Below are 18,425 nucleotides of genomic sequence, written 5' to 3' on the forward strand. Positions count from 1 at the left end.
GCTCATATTCATTTATTTTAGACTTGGCTTATGAGTTTTCCTCCGTGATTGTAGCACTCATCCAAAAGAACATCTTTCCTACACATAGTGAGTATCATGCTGAAAATAATATTTTATTTAGTTAGTAAACACAAAAAATAAACATGTTATGGGAATAAATGTACTATCATACTACAACATATAACAAGAATAGTGATAGTAAAAACCAATGTATTTTATTAGGCAATATCTCAATGATTTTAAAAGAACATTTCAGTTTTAGCATAGAATAGGTTTGATCACATACCAAAGACTTTTTACCTTTTGTTATATCCTTTAGGACAGCACTGAAGTTTTCACTGCTAAAGATTAGCAGGTCAGAATTTTCATTTATATTTAGGATCTCCACTCCCCTGTAGTTACCATTCCATTAATAGCTTTACTATAAATACTTGATCATAAGACAGTCTGGCACATTCTCCTTGTTTTTTACATGTGGTTTAGCTGTTTGGAAACATGATCTCTTTTCTTCACTGCTATATTCATTGAATTTAAAGGATTAAACATTTTATTCCTGGAATAAAATGCTTTTGCAGGGGGTTGGCCATGTGAAGTGAATGCACTCTCTTAAGACTTATGCACATAGCCACTGCAAACCAGAATCAATTTTCCACTTAAGAGAGGCCAAACGTTTTGCTCGGACCAAATTATCAAAAGTGACTGTCCCAACGGTCCTCATTCATTGGGTAGCTGCACCTACATTTTCTTTGGGTTACAGAGCTGCAGCCTAAAGTGTCCTGGGAATCCTAAGAAAGGAATTAACTCCACACAAGATAATAAAATTTTGGCTATAATTTTGTTTTGTTGAAATGTTTTGAAATTGTTAATGTATATTAATATTATAAGTGCATACTAAATAAGAATATTAACTATTAAAAATAATGAGGACACCACTTGGCATTTCCAATTAAAAAAGGAAGCAAATGCCAAGAAGCACACACCTCCTCAGGTATGTATGATTGCCCTCCGGCCATCTTAACTGCTTTTGTGTGTCAGCTTCACTGCTCTGAGTTTCCTTTCCTTGTCACAAGGGTACTGTGAGGAATAGAACTAATGTTTTAAAAGTGTGAAGTGAGAGGTTTAGTTCTGGAACTGTTTTAATATTTTCCTTATTTACAATTTATTTATTTATGTATTTGAAATGTTCGTGTATAATCACTTCAGGTAGGTGAGTGGAAAGTAAACTATTACTGAAGCTAAAGAAATGACTTAACAACACTTGTGAAAAGAGATAATTTCTGATATTAAATTTTATCCAATTAGTCTCCCCAAATCTGCTTTTCATATACATATCAAGCCAAAAAAAAGGAACTAAATAAAAATTTCAAAGATTTTTCATATGCTTCAAAGAAATATTTCTTTTCATGTTTTCCTTCCACAGGTGTCTGACTGTATTCTCAGGAGTCCATCCAGAGGCTGTTTCCAATCAGGAGTGGTAAGTCAGACAGGAGAACAATGCAAAGACCATGCACAAAGACCATTTAAAAGAATGACACCAAAATATTTGGTTTTATAATATATGTATATTCTGAAGTAAGTGAAAACAATATATATTTTTTTATTTCTTTCACATGTTTTCTTAATTTGTCCATCTTAGTCATCCAATTGACAAAGTAAAGCAACCCCACGCTTGATCCAGTGTTGAGTGGGTTGGTCTGTTTTTAACAACATTGCAATGACAAAGTTAGTAGAATGTCCTGTAGTGGAAAGAGTTCCTTTACGTTCACTTGTCTTGTAAAGGGGACAGACATAGGCATTCGACTTCACAATTTGAGACTTTTTAGCTTGAAAAAAAAAAAAGACAAAACATATTTATTTGATGAAGGAAAAAGAGCCACTAATACTAAAAGAACAACTATTTCTCTCGTGATAAAATGGCCAGTACTAAATCTAAGATCATGATTATGATATTTGAACATTTTAAAGTTGTGATTTTTTACAGTTGGTATATAATTGTGGTTGTGAAACAAGCAAGTGATTTCATATGGTGCATGATTTTATGTCTAGAGGACAGGAATTGATTTTAAAGTCCTGATCGCTTAGCAGGCATGAAAACACTCAAGCTGACTTGGGAGAGAAGAAGAAAGAGAAGGAGAATGTAGGAAAGAAGGAATAAAATACAGCATAGGTAATGGCAGAGACACAAAAAGAGAAACACAGCTGCTTAGAGCTCTACTACAAGAAACCCATAAATTAGAAGAAGCTGAAGTTACTATTTGTTTTCAGCAGGTTATTACTAAGAAAAACATACCAACTCCTACCAACTCACAAAAAGAATCTCACCCTACATACAATCTTTGAAGAGCCAGATATGAGATATTAGGAGTCTTTCTAAACTAAGGCCACATTTCTCATAGTTATAATTGAACTGCATTAATAATGAAAATACTTAATGGGTTAGGTGGTGATTGTGGGTGATTTGTAAATGTTTTCATTTATAGTTATTTGATAATAAAAAAATTAGAGAAGAAATAGAAAAGAAAAGAATGAGCCCCAGTTGTTCAGACTTGTGGAAAAATGATGATAGCAGGAGGGAAGGAGCAAGTAGCTCTCCCAGGGGGCAAAATTGACCTCTACCCCATGTGGCTTGCAATACCTATGCCTTGGGGCACCTTGCTAGCTCCTAGGAGTTTCTTATAGCCAGAAAACTCTAGTCGCCAGCTGGAGACTGGGTCAAGCCTATTTTGTCTGAGAGGGGTGCAAGGGCACTTCAGAATCAAAATATTGATGGGACGCTCTAGACTGAAAAAGTAGAAGTGTGGGGGAGGGGCAAAGAAAATGTTACATCCCATGGGATAAGAGCAAAAAGAGGCAGAATGATACTCCTAAAATAATGTAAATGCAACACAAAAAAGAGGGAACAATGTATTTCCAATATAAACATTGCCACTATTTATTGTAATTGAACAAAATCCTAATGGGTTTGAGCAGAGACTTATTTAGGGGAGCAGTTAAAAATATCTATCATTATCCTCCCTAAAACTCTAAGAAATTTTGTTAGATGTATATTTACTTGGCCTTATCCATATGATGGGCATCAGGTCAAACAGCAGTTTGGGGTATTGTTCAGCAAGCAATCCACTGTGAAGAGAAATTAACAGATGTTTATTAGAAATAAGATAAAATTTGCTTCTTAGAAATTGCTACTTAGATATTGTTTTTTAATACAAGAGGGGACCAGAGATACGCAGGAAAAGAAATGTAAAAAATAAAAACCCATAACAACAACAAAACCAAGGAAGAGGCAAGGAAGAACTGAGAAAAACAAAAGAAAATTATAGAAAGGCAATGTGTACAAACATTGGACCAATATCAATTCCTGCCATTTCTTAAGTACTGTCCATGAGGCAGACACTATGCTATCACATCTGACCCTCACAATGATCTTATCCCCATTCCTATTCCTATCTCACAGATGAAGAGTGGAGGTTCAGAGTGGTTGAGTACTTTTCTCACAGTAACACAGCTCTTGAGTGCCAGTGTCAGGATTCCTAGATCTGCCTATCTAGAAAATGTGGTTTCTTTTCCTTATGCTACATTGTTTGTTTGCTTGTTTGTTTGAAAGAAGGAGGGAAGGAAGGAAGGAAAAGATGAATACATATATAAGGAAAAGTAAGTTAAAAGAAATGTCAGTAGAGTGATGAGATGAAAAGTGATAGAAATAATCAAATGAGCTACGTGAAGCTAAGTCTCCTCATAGCCCTCTCTTAGAATTATCTCCATTTAGAACCACTTTCTTGCTCCTTCTTAAATGATTTCCCTGCCTCGGCCTTTAACCCTCTCTTGAGAGCATAGTCTAACCCTGACTCTGGAAATAGAGGACTATGCTTATTAATGGGATTGTTAAAGAGCAGGGCTTCAAGGAAAATAGTCTCTCCCCTTCTCTGTTACCCCTATATATTTTAAACAGGTATAGCATTGCTTAGTTTCCTGAGCTGGAAAGCCAGTATTTATTTTAAGTATGTATTTATTATGTCATAAAAATACAAGAAAAAGTTTTCTATTCACCAGTAGAAATGAGAACTTGACTGAAACTGCAACCTGTTTAAAATTGAGGCACTCCTACACATTACAAAATGGATGGTAACTTACAAAACAGAAGAAGCAGGAAATAATTTCAACTAGCTTTTCTACTAGTAAGATCTTTGAAATATTAACTAAAAATTGTTCAGGACCTAAAAATACTCACTCATCAATTGCTCCAGCCTGAGTAATGATTTATGGCAAGTAATGACTTATGGGAATACTTGCCATATTCCCTAGAAGAGGCCTTTTGGTTGAGGAGGAAAAAGGCAGCAGACAGCTTACCGTACCTGTGATTCAGCTACAAATGAAGAGGTCTTTGCAGCTGGAACTACTGACCTTGCTCTGTCCCAGCGCGCTCCATCGAGGTATAATCCGTGGATATAAACGCCATCTGCTGGTGCTGCCTCAGATGTATCAAAAGGAATAACCTGAAGGTAGAGGCACACACTAGTAATGATCTCCTCCCCAGACAACTTTGTCTCATAAAGAAAATATTAGCTAAATCTTCAGAACACATCCAGGGAAATTCTACCATATAATAGCTTGTTAAACTATACATTTTTTTCAGTAAAATATAAATGTAAAAATGTGTAATACAGTCCTTTTTGAAGCATTTATCAAGTTTTACTGTACCTCATATTAGTTTTTGCTAAAGTAGAAGAGCAGCATTGGATTATTTGAATTGAATATTGAGATATATAAAAGTTCTATCATAGAGATAGCAAGATGAATATTATATACTTTCTTCATGAAAGGAAAAGGATGGAAAGAAGTCAAATTGTTCATAACAGGCTATAAAAATATAAATTCTGCATATCCTCCTTGCTTAAATATATAACTTCGATATAATGATACACTGTGGCATTTAAGGAGTTACTGTACCTCAAATTCATATCCTAGTAAATCAATAGGAATGGTATATTTTCTGGCATAATTCTGCATAGCTCCAGTTAAAAAGGCTTGGGTAAAAAAGAAACCTGAGAGCCAGAACACACAGGGTTTTCCTGAATTATACCAGTCCTACAAAGGAAAAACAACATGCATTATGTTCATTCTTCAACTTACACAAGTGTCACCTGACATACAATTCCAGATTCTGGTTTTTGTGTGTGTTGCCTACACTTTACATCACAGGACACTCTTCCCAAACACCAAACACACAACCTATCTTGGCCCTCCTAATTCTTTTCCCTTCTAGTTACTCTTCTTGGAAAATACAAACGAATTTTAACATTAATCTGAATAAAACAAAGTTTGAAAGATTCAAATCTTCTGCAAAAAGCCAAATGTAAATTATTTGGGGATTTATTATATTACTTAATCCCACTCAAAAGCAACCATCTTTAGACATCTTACGCATTGTCTAACTATAGGCTTCATGTATTGATTCTGGTTCTTAAACCCCCTTCCTCCATCCTCACTGCCCCCACTCCAGTTCAAATATTCATGGTCTTCTTTCTGTATCAATGTGTACCTATTCTTGCTTCTTCCCTCTCTCTGCTCAATGCATCCAGTACAATGCTGCAAGAGTATACCTCACCATGCATGGTGTGGATCAGGTTTAGCATCTTGCATAATTCTTCAGTTATCTAGTACTACCCCATCAAATTAAAGTCTAAACACCTTCGTCTCCTCTTCAAGATACTTCACAATCTGACCCCAAATTGTATTTATAGCTCTATCCCTTTTAATTCCCCTTCAAGCATCTTATATTCTAATCAGACTACACTATTTGCTCGTCTCTTCTCTGCATTTGGTGTACATCTGTTGTTTTTTCTGCTTGTCTTAAAGTGACACTACTCCTCTATCCCTGTAGAGGATGAATCCTCCTACACTCAATCCAAGCACTTCTGGTGGTGGAACTCCACCTCCTGGGGTGGGCATATGATTCATGCCTAGCCGTTCATACCTCCAGTGATAGTCATTGATTCAGGAATGGACATGTGACATAAAGTCAGAGATGCAGAGACTCTTGCTGGCACTTTTGGGGAAAAGACTCACTCTCAACTCTCTGAAGTTGTGTGGATGTGAGGCCAGAATTGGTGTCGCTATCTTACGACCATCAGATGAGAACCTAACTGAGAATGGAGTTAACCCACAGAGAAATGGAGCCAAGAGATTAAGTGCAAGAGGCCAGAATCAGGTAACCATGTTTGCACCCCAGGTCAAGTCCCGCCTGGAGCCACCTCACCCCCTGGATTTTTCATTTACATGAGGGAACAAACTTTATTTTTGCTTAAGTCAATAGTTTTACAACAGAATCAATGCTAAATGATATAGTGCCTTTCATCCTACAGCTATCTCTAAGTCCTCTTCCTTTTTTCACAGTGTCCAAAAGCATTCATCCTTTAGACTCAGCTTGAATGCTACTTCATCCAGTAAACAAACTCTGCTTTCCTGAGCTAAAAGAACTCTCTCCCTTCTTTGAATTCCCAGAGAATTTTACATATTGGTCTTTTATGACACATCCCTTACTATACTTTATTAGTTTTTTCTTAGATACATAGATTATCTCCCTGTAGGCTATTGGCAAGTTGAAGGCAGGACTCATGCTGTCTTTTTATCTCAGAGAGCACACAACAAGGTGTTTTAGACAAAGTGGGATCTCAATTTACATTTGTTGAATGAACAGATGAATCAATAAAATGAACTTTGAGTGAGCAGCACACTAGGGGAAAAAGCCAGCTTTGCTTCCCGAGAGAAGAGAACAAACCACTGCTGGAGATGTTGCAACAGTACAAGCTATCAGATCAAGAAGAGGTAGAGAAAGAGATGGCGCTCGACAAGGGCACGAGCCAGGCAGAACCAGCACCATGCACAAGAAAGCTGTAAGAACCCAGAAAGCAAGTGTATGGAAAACTCCATTGCTCATTCCAGGATTTAGCCAAGAATATCATAAGTGTCTGGATCAGCTACTTGTATACAATCTCTGAATTAGCTACTATTGACTGGGTGCTTAGTACATGCTAGGCACAGTGCTAAGCGCTTTACATGCATCACCTCATTTAGTCTGCAAAATAACCCTGTGAGTTAGGTATTATTCCTCCCATTTTACAGATGAGGGAATTGGGTACAGAAAGATGAGTATCTTGCTCAAAGTCACACAGATACTAAGTGTCAGATCCTGAATTTAAACTGAGATTATAGCCAGTGTGCAAAAAGTTAAAAAAAAAAAAAAAAGGAAGGAGAAAGGGAAGATAAATAGGGTGAATGGTGAGAGACAGATGAGAAAAGATAGCGAACTCCAGACATCTCATTTGCTTAATTTATGAACTCTAAGAACCACTAGGAGGTGAAGTCAAGAGTCTAGGAGAAAGAAAGATGATGGGAAAACTGTACAGCTTCTGTAAGGGTAAGAGGACAATGGGGGAGATCTATTCAGGGGAAGATTTGTGGTGAAGGATGATAAAGGTGCCTAATAATGAGTGAGACCTTTCTTACTCATTCAAATGGAATAAGAGGAAATCCAAATTTCAGAAAGTAGAGAGTTTGATGTGAACTTTATATTAATAACAACAACAAAAAGACTTTGTCCTGGAGTCTGTCCCAGCTGGCACCATGCCAGGACCTCTCTAAGGGACCAAGCTAAAGACTCTTCAAGGCCCTTTGGGACAAAGTAATATATGGGAAATATAAGCAGTTCCAATGAAAGTTTCAGAAAAGTTTGGGAAATGAACCGGAGTGTAAAAAAACAAAGGAAGATTGTGGCAAGGGGAGGATGTAATTAACTATACATCAGATGCTTTTGGTAAGGGACAGGAAGAGGCTGGTACCTAGAGGAAGAAGTCAAAGACATGTTGTAGATGTGGCTAGGAATCACCCAAGTATACACACTCTCCCGTATCAAATTAGCAAAGATAAAAAAACACTAATTACTGAGAAACAGGCACTCATATTCACTACTGATGGCGATAGAACTGAATTATTTTTCTGGAGAGTGATTAGGTAATGTATATGAAAAGCCCTAAAAATATCCAAATGGAATCAATTAAAGCATTAAAAGAATAAGGAAACACTGATCAAGAGGAATTTTTCTAGCAATACAAGGATGATTTTACACTTGGAAAACTAGTGATTTAATTCAGCACAATAATAAGCTAAAGAAGAAAAAAAAAAATCACATTACCAGCAACAAATGCCGAAAAGGCATTGATAAAATTCAATAATTTCTCATTTTACAAAAGAATAGTCCACTTTTACTGAAGGCTTACCACATACTACAGACTGTTACCCTATGAGATAAAAGTGCCAATCTTATGGATGAGGAAACTGAGGCTATTAAGTGGCAACTCTTCTAGAGCCTAAACACTTAAAACCCCTATTCTGTACTGTTTCTTTTTTTTTTTCCTGAGGAAAATTCACCCTGATCTAACATCCATTGCCAATCCTCCTCTATTTCTTTCTTTTTTTTTTTTTGGCTTGAGGAAGGTTAGCCCTGAGCTAATATCTGTGCCAATCTTCCTCTATTTTGTATGTGGGTCACCGCTACAGCATGGCTGGTGAGTGGAGTAGGTCTACACCTGGGATCCAAACTCGCGAACTCTGGCTGCTGAAGCAGAGTGCAACACTCAGCCATAGGACCAGGCCCTGTTTCTTTTGTTAAATGTATAATCTACACAAAAAGCTCCTATAAATTAATTTTTTAAAAAGTCCAAAAGAAAAATGGGCCTAAGAGATAAATAGGCAATTCACAGAAGAAAATACACATGGCAAGCACACATACCAAAGGAAGCACATGCTCACTAATAATTAAAGAAACTCAAATTAAAACAATAAGATATGGTTGACCTATCAGATTGGCAAAAATTAAAAAGGGATGGGAAAGCCTCCCTCTCCACATCTTCACAAGCCCTGGTTATTTTATGATTAGCTTCTACAGTGAAACAAATAAAGCTTTCCTGTAATAAAAAGGCAGCTGAACACTGAAAGGTCATATACCTATGTGAATTTCCAAAATCTCCCCATTCCCTACCCCCTCATAAACATCTACCATAGGATGGGGGCAAGCCAAGGAGCTGGGGAGGAAAAAGAGTGCCCTGGCCTATGCATTCCTGTGCCCTGAACATCCTTTATATGTGTGTTTTAAGGGGCCAGCGGTGGGTGGGGGGCAGGGGAGATTCCAAAGCACTCATCTTTTCTCTGGTTTTATGAGATAAGAGATAGGAAGCACTGATTTTAAGACAATGGGCAATTATTGATAAATCCAAGCCTCAGACTCTTTTTGTGATTTACCCTCAGTATTAAAATCACAAGACTGGGGCCAGCCTGGTGGTATAGTGGTTAACTTCACGTGCTCCGCTTCAGCAGCCTGGGGTTCACGGGTTCGGATCCTGAGTGCAGGCCTACACACCACTCATCAGGCCATGCTGTGGCGGCACCCCATATACAAAGTGGAGGAAGATTGGCACAGATGTTAGCTCAGGGACAATTTTCCTCAAGCAAAAAGAGGAAGATGGGCAAAAGATGTTAGCTCAGGGACAATCTTCCTCACCAAAATAAATAAATAAATAAAATCACAAGACCAAGTTTGTGGTGTCACAGAACCACAAACTTAGAATCTTCAAAACTATAAATGTCACTTATTAATGGGTTTGGGTAAAGTAAAATTTTAATTTTCTACTCAGTACTTTGAAATGTGTATAATTTTCAATATGCTAAAATTTTGGTTAGATCACCATAAAACTAACTAATCACATTCCATTCAACTCAGAGACATTCAAGTGACCATAGCCAACTTCTAATATCTCCTCAGTAAACCAAAAAATAAAATTATATATATATAATATATAATCTTTTACCTGTAAAAAGTTCAGCCGGGCTAGAAAATCTGTGATGTAACTTCCTAGGGGTTTAAGACTTGGGTATGATCGTTTGGCCCATATTTCTGGAACCTTTCCAATAAGCAAACTGCCAGAGAGTGCCTCCAATGTAGAATCCATTACAACCACACCCTTAATAGCTTTTTCAAGGTCCCGTAAAGTGTTACATATAGTTTTAATTAAACTGCAAGGAAAGAAATTGTCATCAACATATATATGATAGTAAATATCAATATACAGTCTTTCCAGAAGAAGAAATAGCTGGATACCATTCACAGCTTTGTGGGAGTGTTTCCCAAAGTGTGGTCACCTCCCACTCAGTAATGTAAGGTAATTTTAGATGATACTTGGATAAACATTTTTCATTTTCATCATTACATACATATTTTAAAATACAGAAAATAATACAACTAGCATACCAAAATTATTGCCTTCTGGGTATTATTGCTTAGTACCAGGCTAATTTAAGCAGAGAATGATTTAAGGAAAATATTAGGTAAATAATGCTAGAGGTGACAGGCAAATATGGAAAAAGTTACAAAGGTATTATGTAATGGCTGAAACTTGGGAAACACTGCATTAAACATAAAGTGTATATTTCATTTATATACTTGCAAATACTTTGCTTCCCACTGAGGCCCAAACTGCTAAGAACACCATAAATATACCTGAAGTGAGGGCTTTAGGCTAGAAGCCTAAGCAACTGAGAGATAGTATATTATTATATATAAATACATATGGTCTTTGTATAAGAAATATTGAATTAATTAAGGCATCATAGTGTTTTATTTTAAAATGTCAACAAGTCTGGAAACCCAAATAAACTTGGAAACACTTTAGAAAATTCATAACCAAATCAATTCTTCATTCATTAAGCCAGTATTGAATTGTAGAAAATTCAATTAAAAAATTCAAAGCGAGAGCCGGCCTGGTGATGTAGTGGTTAAGTTCGCGCACTCCACTTTGGCAGCCCAGGGTTCAGGGGTGTGGATCCTGGTCACAGACCTACGCACTGCTTATCAAGCCATGCTGTGACAGGCATCCCACATATAAAGTAGAGGAAGATGGGCACGGATGTTAGCCCAGGGCCAGTCTTCCTCAGCAAAAAGAGGAGGATTGGCAACAGATGTTAGCTCAGGGCTAATCTTCCTCACACACACACACAAAAATTCAAAGCATCATGAGGTTTGAATTTGTTTGCTCTCATGGGGTACCTAATTAACCTAGATTGGACTCAGGAAGAAAAGGGAAGTGTATATGTGTCAAGTGGCAGGAAAATGACTAAAGATGTGACTACAACAGGCGTAGTTAATGCTCATCCTGTCTTTAGTTCCTGAGGAGAATAGTAATGGATGGGTGAGAAATTATGATTAATGAATATTTTTAACCAGTAAAAGCAGATCTCTTTTTCATTACCATTTTTACATTATAAAAGATACCCTCACTTCTGGAGCAGACGGTTATGCAACTTTTAAAAAGAGAGAAAATTCTAATTAAATGAGAGGTTTTCATAATTTTTTCTTAAAATTTTAATTTAATACCGCGTCTTTTTTATCAACTTTCATTGGTTGCTTTCTGAATCACTGGGAATATAGATCCTTACTTGTTAAATCTTTCCATTTCTTGTACTAACACAGTATTCATGCTCTCTTCATATCTCACGGGATACTTCAATAGTGCTGTTTCAATGTCAAAATCATTTGGTAGCTAAGAGAATAGATTTTAAAGACCACATATTACTCTCAGAATGGATAATTAGTTTCATTCAGCTATAATATCACTAATAGCTAACACTAGCCAGTTACAACGTGCTAGGCATTGTGTTAACTACTTTCCATACATTGTCTCATTTAATCCTTAGCATACACTCTTAGGTGACCATTATTATCTCCATTTTACAGATGAGGATATTTAAGTACAGAGAGGTTTAATGACTGCCAAGGGCATACAGTCAAAAAGTGATCTGTTTAAATCCACAGGTCCAAGGCCCATGCTCTTTACCACAGGATATAGCACTTCACAGAAGAGATACATTTCTGAAAAGTTGTGTAATATCCTTTTGTAAATTGAATCTTATTTTCCATTGGTAAAACTGATACGCCATTTCATAATTGTTTAATATTTATTTCTAATCAATTATCAATTGGCTACAAATAGCTTAGCTTACCCCACTACCAAATAATTAATGTGTAAATATAGCAGGGTTCCAGAGCATAGAAAGAGAGAAGGCCATTAAGTGTCTGATTTCTATGAGGTACCTCAAAGATGCTTGAGAATGATGAAGGGGACTTTGGGACTGATGACCAAGCCCCAAGACATTGGAATTTACACTCCTAAAGGGGCAAAGAAGTTTCCCAATCAAGGAAGTCCCAAACTAAGAAAGTTGAGCTGCCCAGAGTATCCTGGGTGACGGTCCCTCAGTGCAAAAGAATTGTTCTAAGGCACACTAGGTGGTGTCACTCAAGGACCCTTTGGCTTAGCACAACCCCTTTACCTCAAATAAGTCCCTAATGCCACTGCCAGGTAACTTTCTGTTAAGGATCTTGTAAGAGCCACCATTCTGCAAGGAGATGGACTATGGGTCAGGTTCTGCTCTGTCAGAGTGCCTGACACTGAAATATGGGGATAATTATAGTATTTATGAATTTAGGATTTGTGAAGGTCTTGGGTCCATAATCTCTTTTGAAGTCCCCATAGCAGTTCTTTATTGAATTTATGACACAGAAAAAAGGGGGAGAATAAAGAGTATCATTCCACTTTACCTAGTAGGGCTAAGTACATTGGGCTGTATTATGGGGAAAAAAAAAAAAAAAAAAAGCTGTAGCTGCTAATTTAGTGCTGATCTTATCTCCTGATGCCTCCTTACTTCCTAAGGTATAGATTAAAAACCATGCAGTCCTTGAATAAGCAAGTTCAGATCATTTCCTCCATTTTTAAAAAGTAGGTCCATTATCTTTGTTTAGAACTGATAGTAAATCATACATTCATTAGCTCATCTACAGCTATAGTTACTAAGTGCCAGGCATTTTGCAAAGCACTTTAAATTCATGATCTCTTTAATGTTCACGAGAACTTTAAACAGTTGGTACTATTTTCATAACTTTACAGATTTGAAAACTAATGTTTAGAAAGGCAAAATATCTCATTCAAGGTCATAATGCTGTCAAACGGAGTTTTCAGATTGCCATTTCAGTACCATTTTGATTTGTATTATATTATAAGCAACATACTTTAAGTAAAACACTTACCTTGTTGAGAATATCTTTGGTAATTTCTAATAGAATCTGGTCAGTACTTCCTGAGGATCCTGTCTGTTTGGAGCCTCCCTGGGTGAGGAGCAAGGACTCAAAGAGGATTTTCGTTTGTTGAAGATCTTTGGAGATATCAACATTTTCATGTAATCCAAATATCTCAGGGTGTTGAGTAAATGGAAGTTTCTGCCAGAAAATAGATTAAGCAAGCATCACATTTTCACTGGATACATTAATTGATAAGGCAGACATGTACAGACCAAAAAGGTTAAAAATCAACTAAACATCAAACAACAGAGGAATCAAACTTTTCCCATTTTCAGTAATTACTAGAAACAAAAGATATTGAAAATTGATGGAAACCATAATACTTGTCTGACCCTATACCTTACTGAGGAATATTTTACTATTTGCTTTTTAGAAAAATCACACTTAAACTAACTCTATTTTCAGTGTCATCAGTTACCTTAATGAATTCAATGTATTCATCATAGGTGCCTTTGGGAGGTGCAAAATAGTTTCCACTAGGAGAAAACTTATAATGAGGGTTTTCAATTATGTGTGAATTATAAAAGTCGGCCAGCATGGTTAAGAGGAGACGTCTGTCCCAATCATCTGTCACTCTTCCTCCGTAGTTACACTCCCCAGTCAGGTAAGAGATGGCTTCAAATGGAATTGTATCATATTCATTTATAAATAACTGAAACAAAGGAAAAATGAAATGAGAAAACCCTTAAGTCTTTCACTTAATTTCCATTTTAAGATGGCATTAAATATCTATCTATCTATCTATCTATCTATCTATCAATCATCTATCTATGTATCTATAAACATAGAAGTGGGGTTGAAGGAATTATCATCATAGTTGTCTTTAGGTGACCTTTATGAGGTCCCATGTCATAAAGGCCATCCTCACTGCAAAGAAGCAGAAAAATATTAATATCTTGTGGTTGTCTAGTTGGATTAATATATTTGGTAAAATATGACAGAAATAATGGAAAAGTATTGGAGTTGGACAGACATGAATTCAAATCCTACCTCAATGGGCAAGTTGAGTTCTTAGCTTTGGTTTTCTCAAAAAAAAGGCTGGATAATACCAACCTTACAGGGCTGCTGTGAGGATTAGAATTTATGTAAGTAATGTGCCTATTTCAAAGTCTGAGTTAGTAGGAATTTATAGTGGATATTTATTCTTTTTACTCTTTTTTTGGAGGGGGGCTGCTGACCATCTGAATGTCTCACATTGTGAGTCTACAGAAACTGAAAAAGCTGACCACTCACTTTCCCAGCCTCCCTTACAGCTAAAGCCTAGGCCCGTGACCTGGGTTTGGCTACTCAGATGCATCCATCCCAGATTGAACTGGAGTTTAGTATAAAGCAAAGAGGCAGGAACAGCAAAGAATCTTTTTTGATGACATCAGAGGGCCTGCAGTAGACCAGTTTGTGTGACAGCTGTGTGAGCTGTGGTGTCTAATATTCAACAAGGGTAGAGGGGAGGTTCTTACCAGACATGGTATGATTCTGGATATGACTCTGGATGCCTTGGCTCTCCAGCCATCTTGGTGATTCTGTGACCTACCCAATATTCTTTCAATAAATTCCTTTTCTACTTAAAGTAGACAGCCTGTTTCTGTTGACTGATAGAGCTAAATTGTAGATTTGACTGAGTGGAGGAGAAGAGTGGAAGATAGTGAGGACCTATGTAAAGCCAACACTATGGAGAGCTCTGCAAAAAGGCAGAAAGAACCAGGGTCCTTGATGACAACACTTTTGCTGAATCAACCAACTCCACAGCCTGTCCTTCCTCTGTACTTCTTTTTATGTGAGATAAATAAGTTTCATTATGGTTTAAGCCAGTTTGAATGAGGTTTTCCATTATTTGTAGCAGAAAAAATCCAGATGCAGATAGTGCTTCATAAACCATAATTATTACTACTATCTACCCACCTATTTATTTAGTGGTGTTGGGAGAATTGCATAAATTATTCTAAGCAAAGAGAATTGCCTATGGCCTGATACACACTGATCCTTTACCAATGTTAGTTCCTTTCTAATTTTACCTGTAGTTGTTGAATACTGATGCGTAAGTCTGATTCATTAAATCCATATGGAATATTCCAACCAAGAGGACCAAATTTCTTTCTCTCTTGCACAAGTGCATGAAAAAAACAAACTCCAAACAGCAACTTCTCCCATGCCTTTAATATAAAAATTATATAAGAAAAAATTCTGATCATATTTCCATCAGTAAAATGAGACAAATCAATGATCTTTTTCATTATAAGATTCTATGATCATATAGCTCTACAAACTTCTATTTTAAAAAGATGTGCTATCTAAAATAATGCTTACTATAAAAAGTATTAATCTTATAACTTAATCAAAACCTCCAAAGCTAGACAAACTGCAATAATATTACACTTTATTAAAATGCAATAATTCTTACCAAATTATGGGAAAATTTACGAAAGTATGGGCTAATAATACTTGTTCATAGATATTTACAACTTCAATACCTGAATGTTATCCTGTAGACTCGTTGGCGTGTGCTTAAGACTACAACTGCAGAAGAATAATTAATCATTATGATAAGAATAAATCCCAATATATAGTTCCTGATTTTGTGACTTTCCATTTGGAAAAGGAAAGTGTTTCATTTTTGAAACCCTTGTTTATTTACTCTGTCCTGGCATCTTCATGTGTGTGATGTGTACCACATGTCACATATCATATGGACCTCTCACTAAGCCTGTGTTGGTGCTCTGGAGGATGGCTACCCATCTCTTTGTAAATTTCAAGTATGCTACCTTGATGGTTTAAGTTAGACCATCTCAGACATAGCTCCAAATGCAGAAAAAATCCATCCAGCTATTTTCATGTGATGCAGTAGTAGAAATTACTTCTATAATATTAAAATGCAGGTACACTATGGCTTTACTGAATAGCTATATTCTTGAAATGTCGTACATAAATCAAAGCATATTTAAATATACTGGATGAATGCTGTCATGAAACATTTAATAGGGGAAAAACTTTTTGGCAATGAGAGCAATAACCTAATTTACATATATTTTCCACATATTTTCACATAATGGGGTTTTCTTAAGGAAGTGATAATCCTTCCACATTTTTGGTCTGTGCTTGTGGGCCAAGAAGGCTCCTGCGGCATCAGAAAAATCTTGGGGACAGAAAGCAGAAAGATGCATACTTGGGGTGAGATGCTCTCAGCCGAAAATGAATCTGAACTCACAAAGAACTGCCTTCTACAGCTGTGGCTGAAATTAAATATGAGCTGAAGAGATGTGACAAGGGACATCAGAGGAATTGGCCACAGTCCTGTTATCTAGACTTTTTAAAAAAGAAACAGTTTATATGTCCTAAAAAACTCTTAAATATTAAGAAATATTTTCTTAAAAAAATCTTTTCTGAAGGCAGGTGTTTATTCGTTCTCCAATAAGCATTTTTTCCAACTAATTTCTGAATTATATTTTCCAGGGTACATTTTGTGACTAACCCAAGGGGGCAGCAGGATGCTGCCTTTTCTACCTAAAGATGATATCATCGACCCAGCATCAATGGGGTATGCCTTTTGGTTTGTTTTCTATGATGTGGTGCTGGTTTGTGTTGACTCATCCAAACTCCTTAGCAAGGCATATGAAGATTTTCACTTTTCACAGTCTTACCCCAATATTCCTTCCCACTCTTATTTCCCACCAGTTTCGCCAAAATGAGCTACTCATTGCTCTTTCGACAGCCTTGTCATAATTCTGTGCCTTTAGTCATATGTCTTGTGCCTACTTCAAATGTCACTTCCTCCATAAAGCATTTTTCAACTCATGGAAAAAGGGCATGTAAATAATAATATTAGCACTAATGAGAATTAATGCTCAGCACTGTACTAAAAGTTTTCTATGCATTTCACTTTTAATCTCTACAAAAACTCCATGAGGTAAATATTTGTACCTTCATTTCACAGAAGAGGAAATTGAGACTCAGAGAGTTTGTGGCTACCACAGAGCTTAGTCAGGATTTGAACTCAGGTCGTCTAATTGTGGTGCACGTGAATGCACTAAAACATATTCCCAAGCCCATTGTAAAACCAGTAGATACAACCAGCAAAAGACCTTCCTTAAGGCATTTAAGGATGAAGTGGTTTGTTTAGGGCAAAAGGGAAGTTATGACCTATAAAGAGATGTTTAGGAGTTGAGAGGAAAAATATTATCCTTGATAATATGGTGATTTATAGAAAATAATTCTGTATATAAACCTCTTAGTTGGTTTTTTTTTTGGTAAAAATATTAAGACAGCAGGGTGTATAGAAAGTCCAGAATGAGATTCAAAGTTTTAGTGTGACCTTGAGTTAATTCTTTACTTTTTTTTTAAATTGTCCTAATTCTAAGGTTATTAATGTTTCTATTTTATTTTGTAGTGCATGTATTTTCTTTCTTTCTTTTTTCTTTCTTTCTCTTTCTCTCTCTCTCTCTCCTGCCCTCTTTTTTTTCTTTATTTTTTTAGAGACCAAAAAGGGAAAAATGTATCAATGGAAAATTACTATGATCTAGTATACTAAGTCTTTATAATTAACAATTCACTAGAAAAGGTAAGTTCAGATGAATAGGTAGGTTTAGTGCTTTTTCTTTTGTTCATTTAACTAAGATTTTAGCCATAAAACATGTCCTCTCCTTTGCTACTCTGTTTCCTCTTATTTTTCCTTATCTTTTTTTAGTTCCTTCTTACTTTCACCCTCATTGATAAACAATTAGTGCTTGGCATCACCATCAGAATTTGTGTGTACGTATATGTGTGTTTGCACCTTTTCAGTCACTCAGCTTGTCTCTACTCAATATTCCCTGAATATCTAAAGATTGGTATTAACAATATTTAATTCTATTTGATTGCCACAAATACTCATTTTTATGGACCTTACACACAGTGGCCTTTGGATCAGAGCATTATATATTTGTGCCAATTTTGCTAAGATATTCTTTTTCTTTTTTTCACCTTTTTGACTCCCTTCACCTACTTCTCATCAGACACCATACCTCCTTCTGCATTCTACTAAGCTCTCTTTCTACCTAAAACCACCAAATATCCCCCTTTTCTCCCAGAGTTATGAACAAAATTATTGCTCAGAAGTAGGGGCAGACAGAAAAAGTATCAATAAGCAGAGAGAAACTAGCTGGGTTCTAAAGAATTCAGTCGTTTATCTTCAATATTATTCTTTTTCTAGCTCAAATAGACAATTATGATAAATAGCATGTGTTGGGGGCAAGGGCGGGGGATGATTTTT

At 36.3% G+C, this 18,425-nt stretch overlaps 1 protein-coding gene across 1 annotated transcript in view; it reads right to left on the reverse strand.

The window, feature by feature from the left end:
• Positions 1 to 104: 104 nt before the first annotated feature.
• The window catches only part of DNAH12 (dynein axonemal heavy chain 12), a 211,395-nt gene continuing 193,074 nt past the window's right edge, over positions 105 to 18,425 (reverse strand). The window contains exons 67-75 of the mRNA XM_014793143.2: positions 15,196 to 15,333; positions 13,602 to 13,835; positions 13,133 to 13,321; positions 11,488 to 11,591; positions 9,864 to 10,068; positions 4,948 to 5,085; positions 4,402 to 4,493; positions 3,053 to 3,120; positions 105 to 1,823 (exon numbers count right to left, since the gene is read on the reverse strand). Coding sequence (XP_014648629.2) covers positions 1,633 to 1,823; positions 3,053 to 3,120; positions 4,402 to 4,493; positions 4,948 to 5,085; positions 9,864 to 10,068; positions 11,488 to 11,591; positions 13,133 to 13,321; positions 13,602 to 13,835; positions 15,196 to 15,333 — 1,359 coding nt within the window. The 3' untranslated portion in view covers positions 105 to 1,632. The remainder of the gene's footprint in view (positions 1,824 to 3,052; positions 3,121 to 4,401; positions 4,494 to 4,947; positions 5,086 to 9,863; positions 10,069 to 11,487; positions 11,592 to 13,132; positions 13,322 to 13,601; positions 13,836 to 15,195; positions 15,334 to 18,425) is intronic.

This window comes from Ceratotherium simum, chromosome 5, assembly GCF_057802395.1.
Source record: "Ceratotherium simum simum isolate JZ-2026a chromosome 5, ASM5780239v1, whole genome shotgun sequence".
NCBI lineage: Eukaryota > Metazoa > Chordata > Mammalia > Perissodactyla > Rhinocerotidae > Ceratotherium > Ceratotherium simum.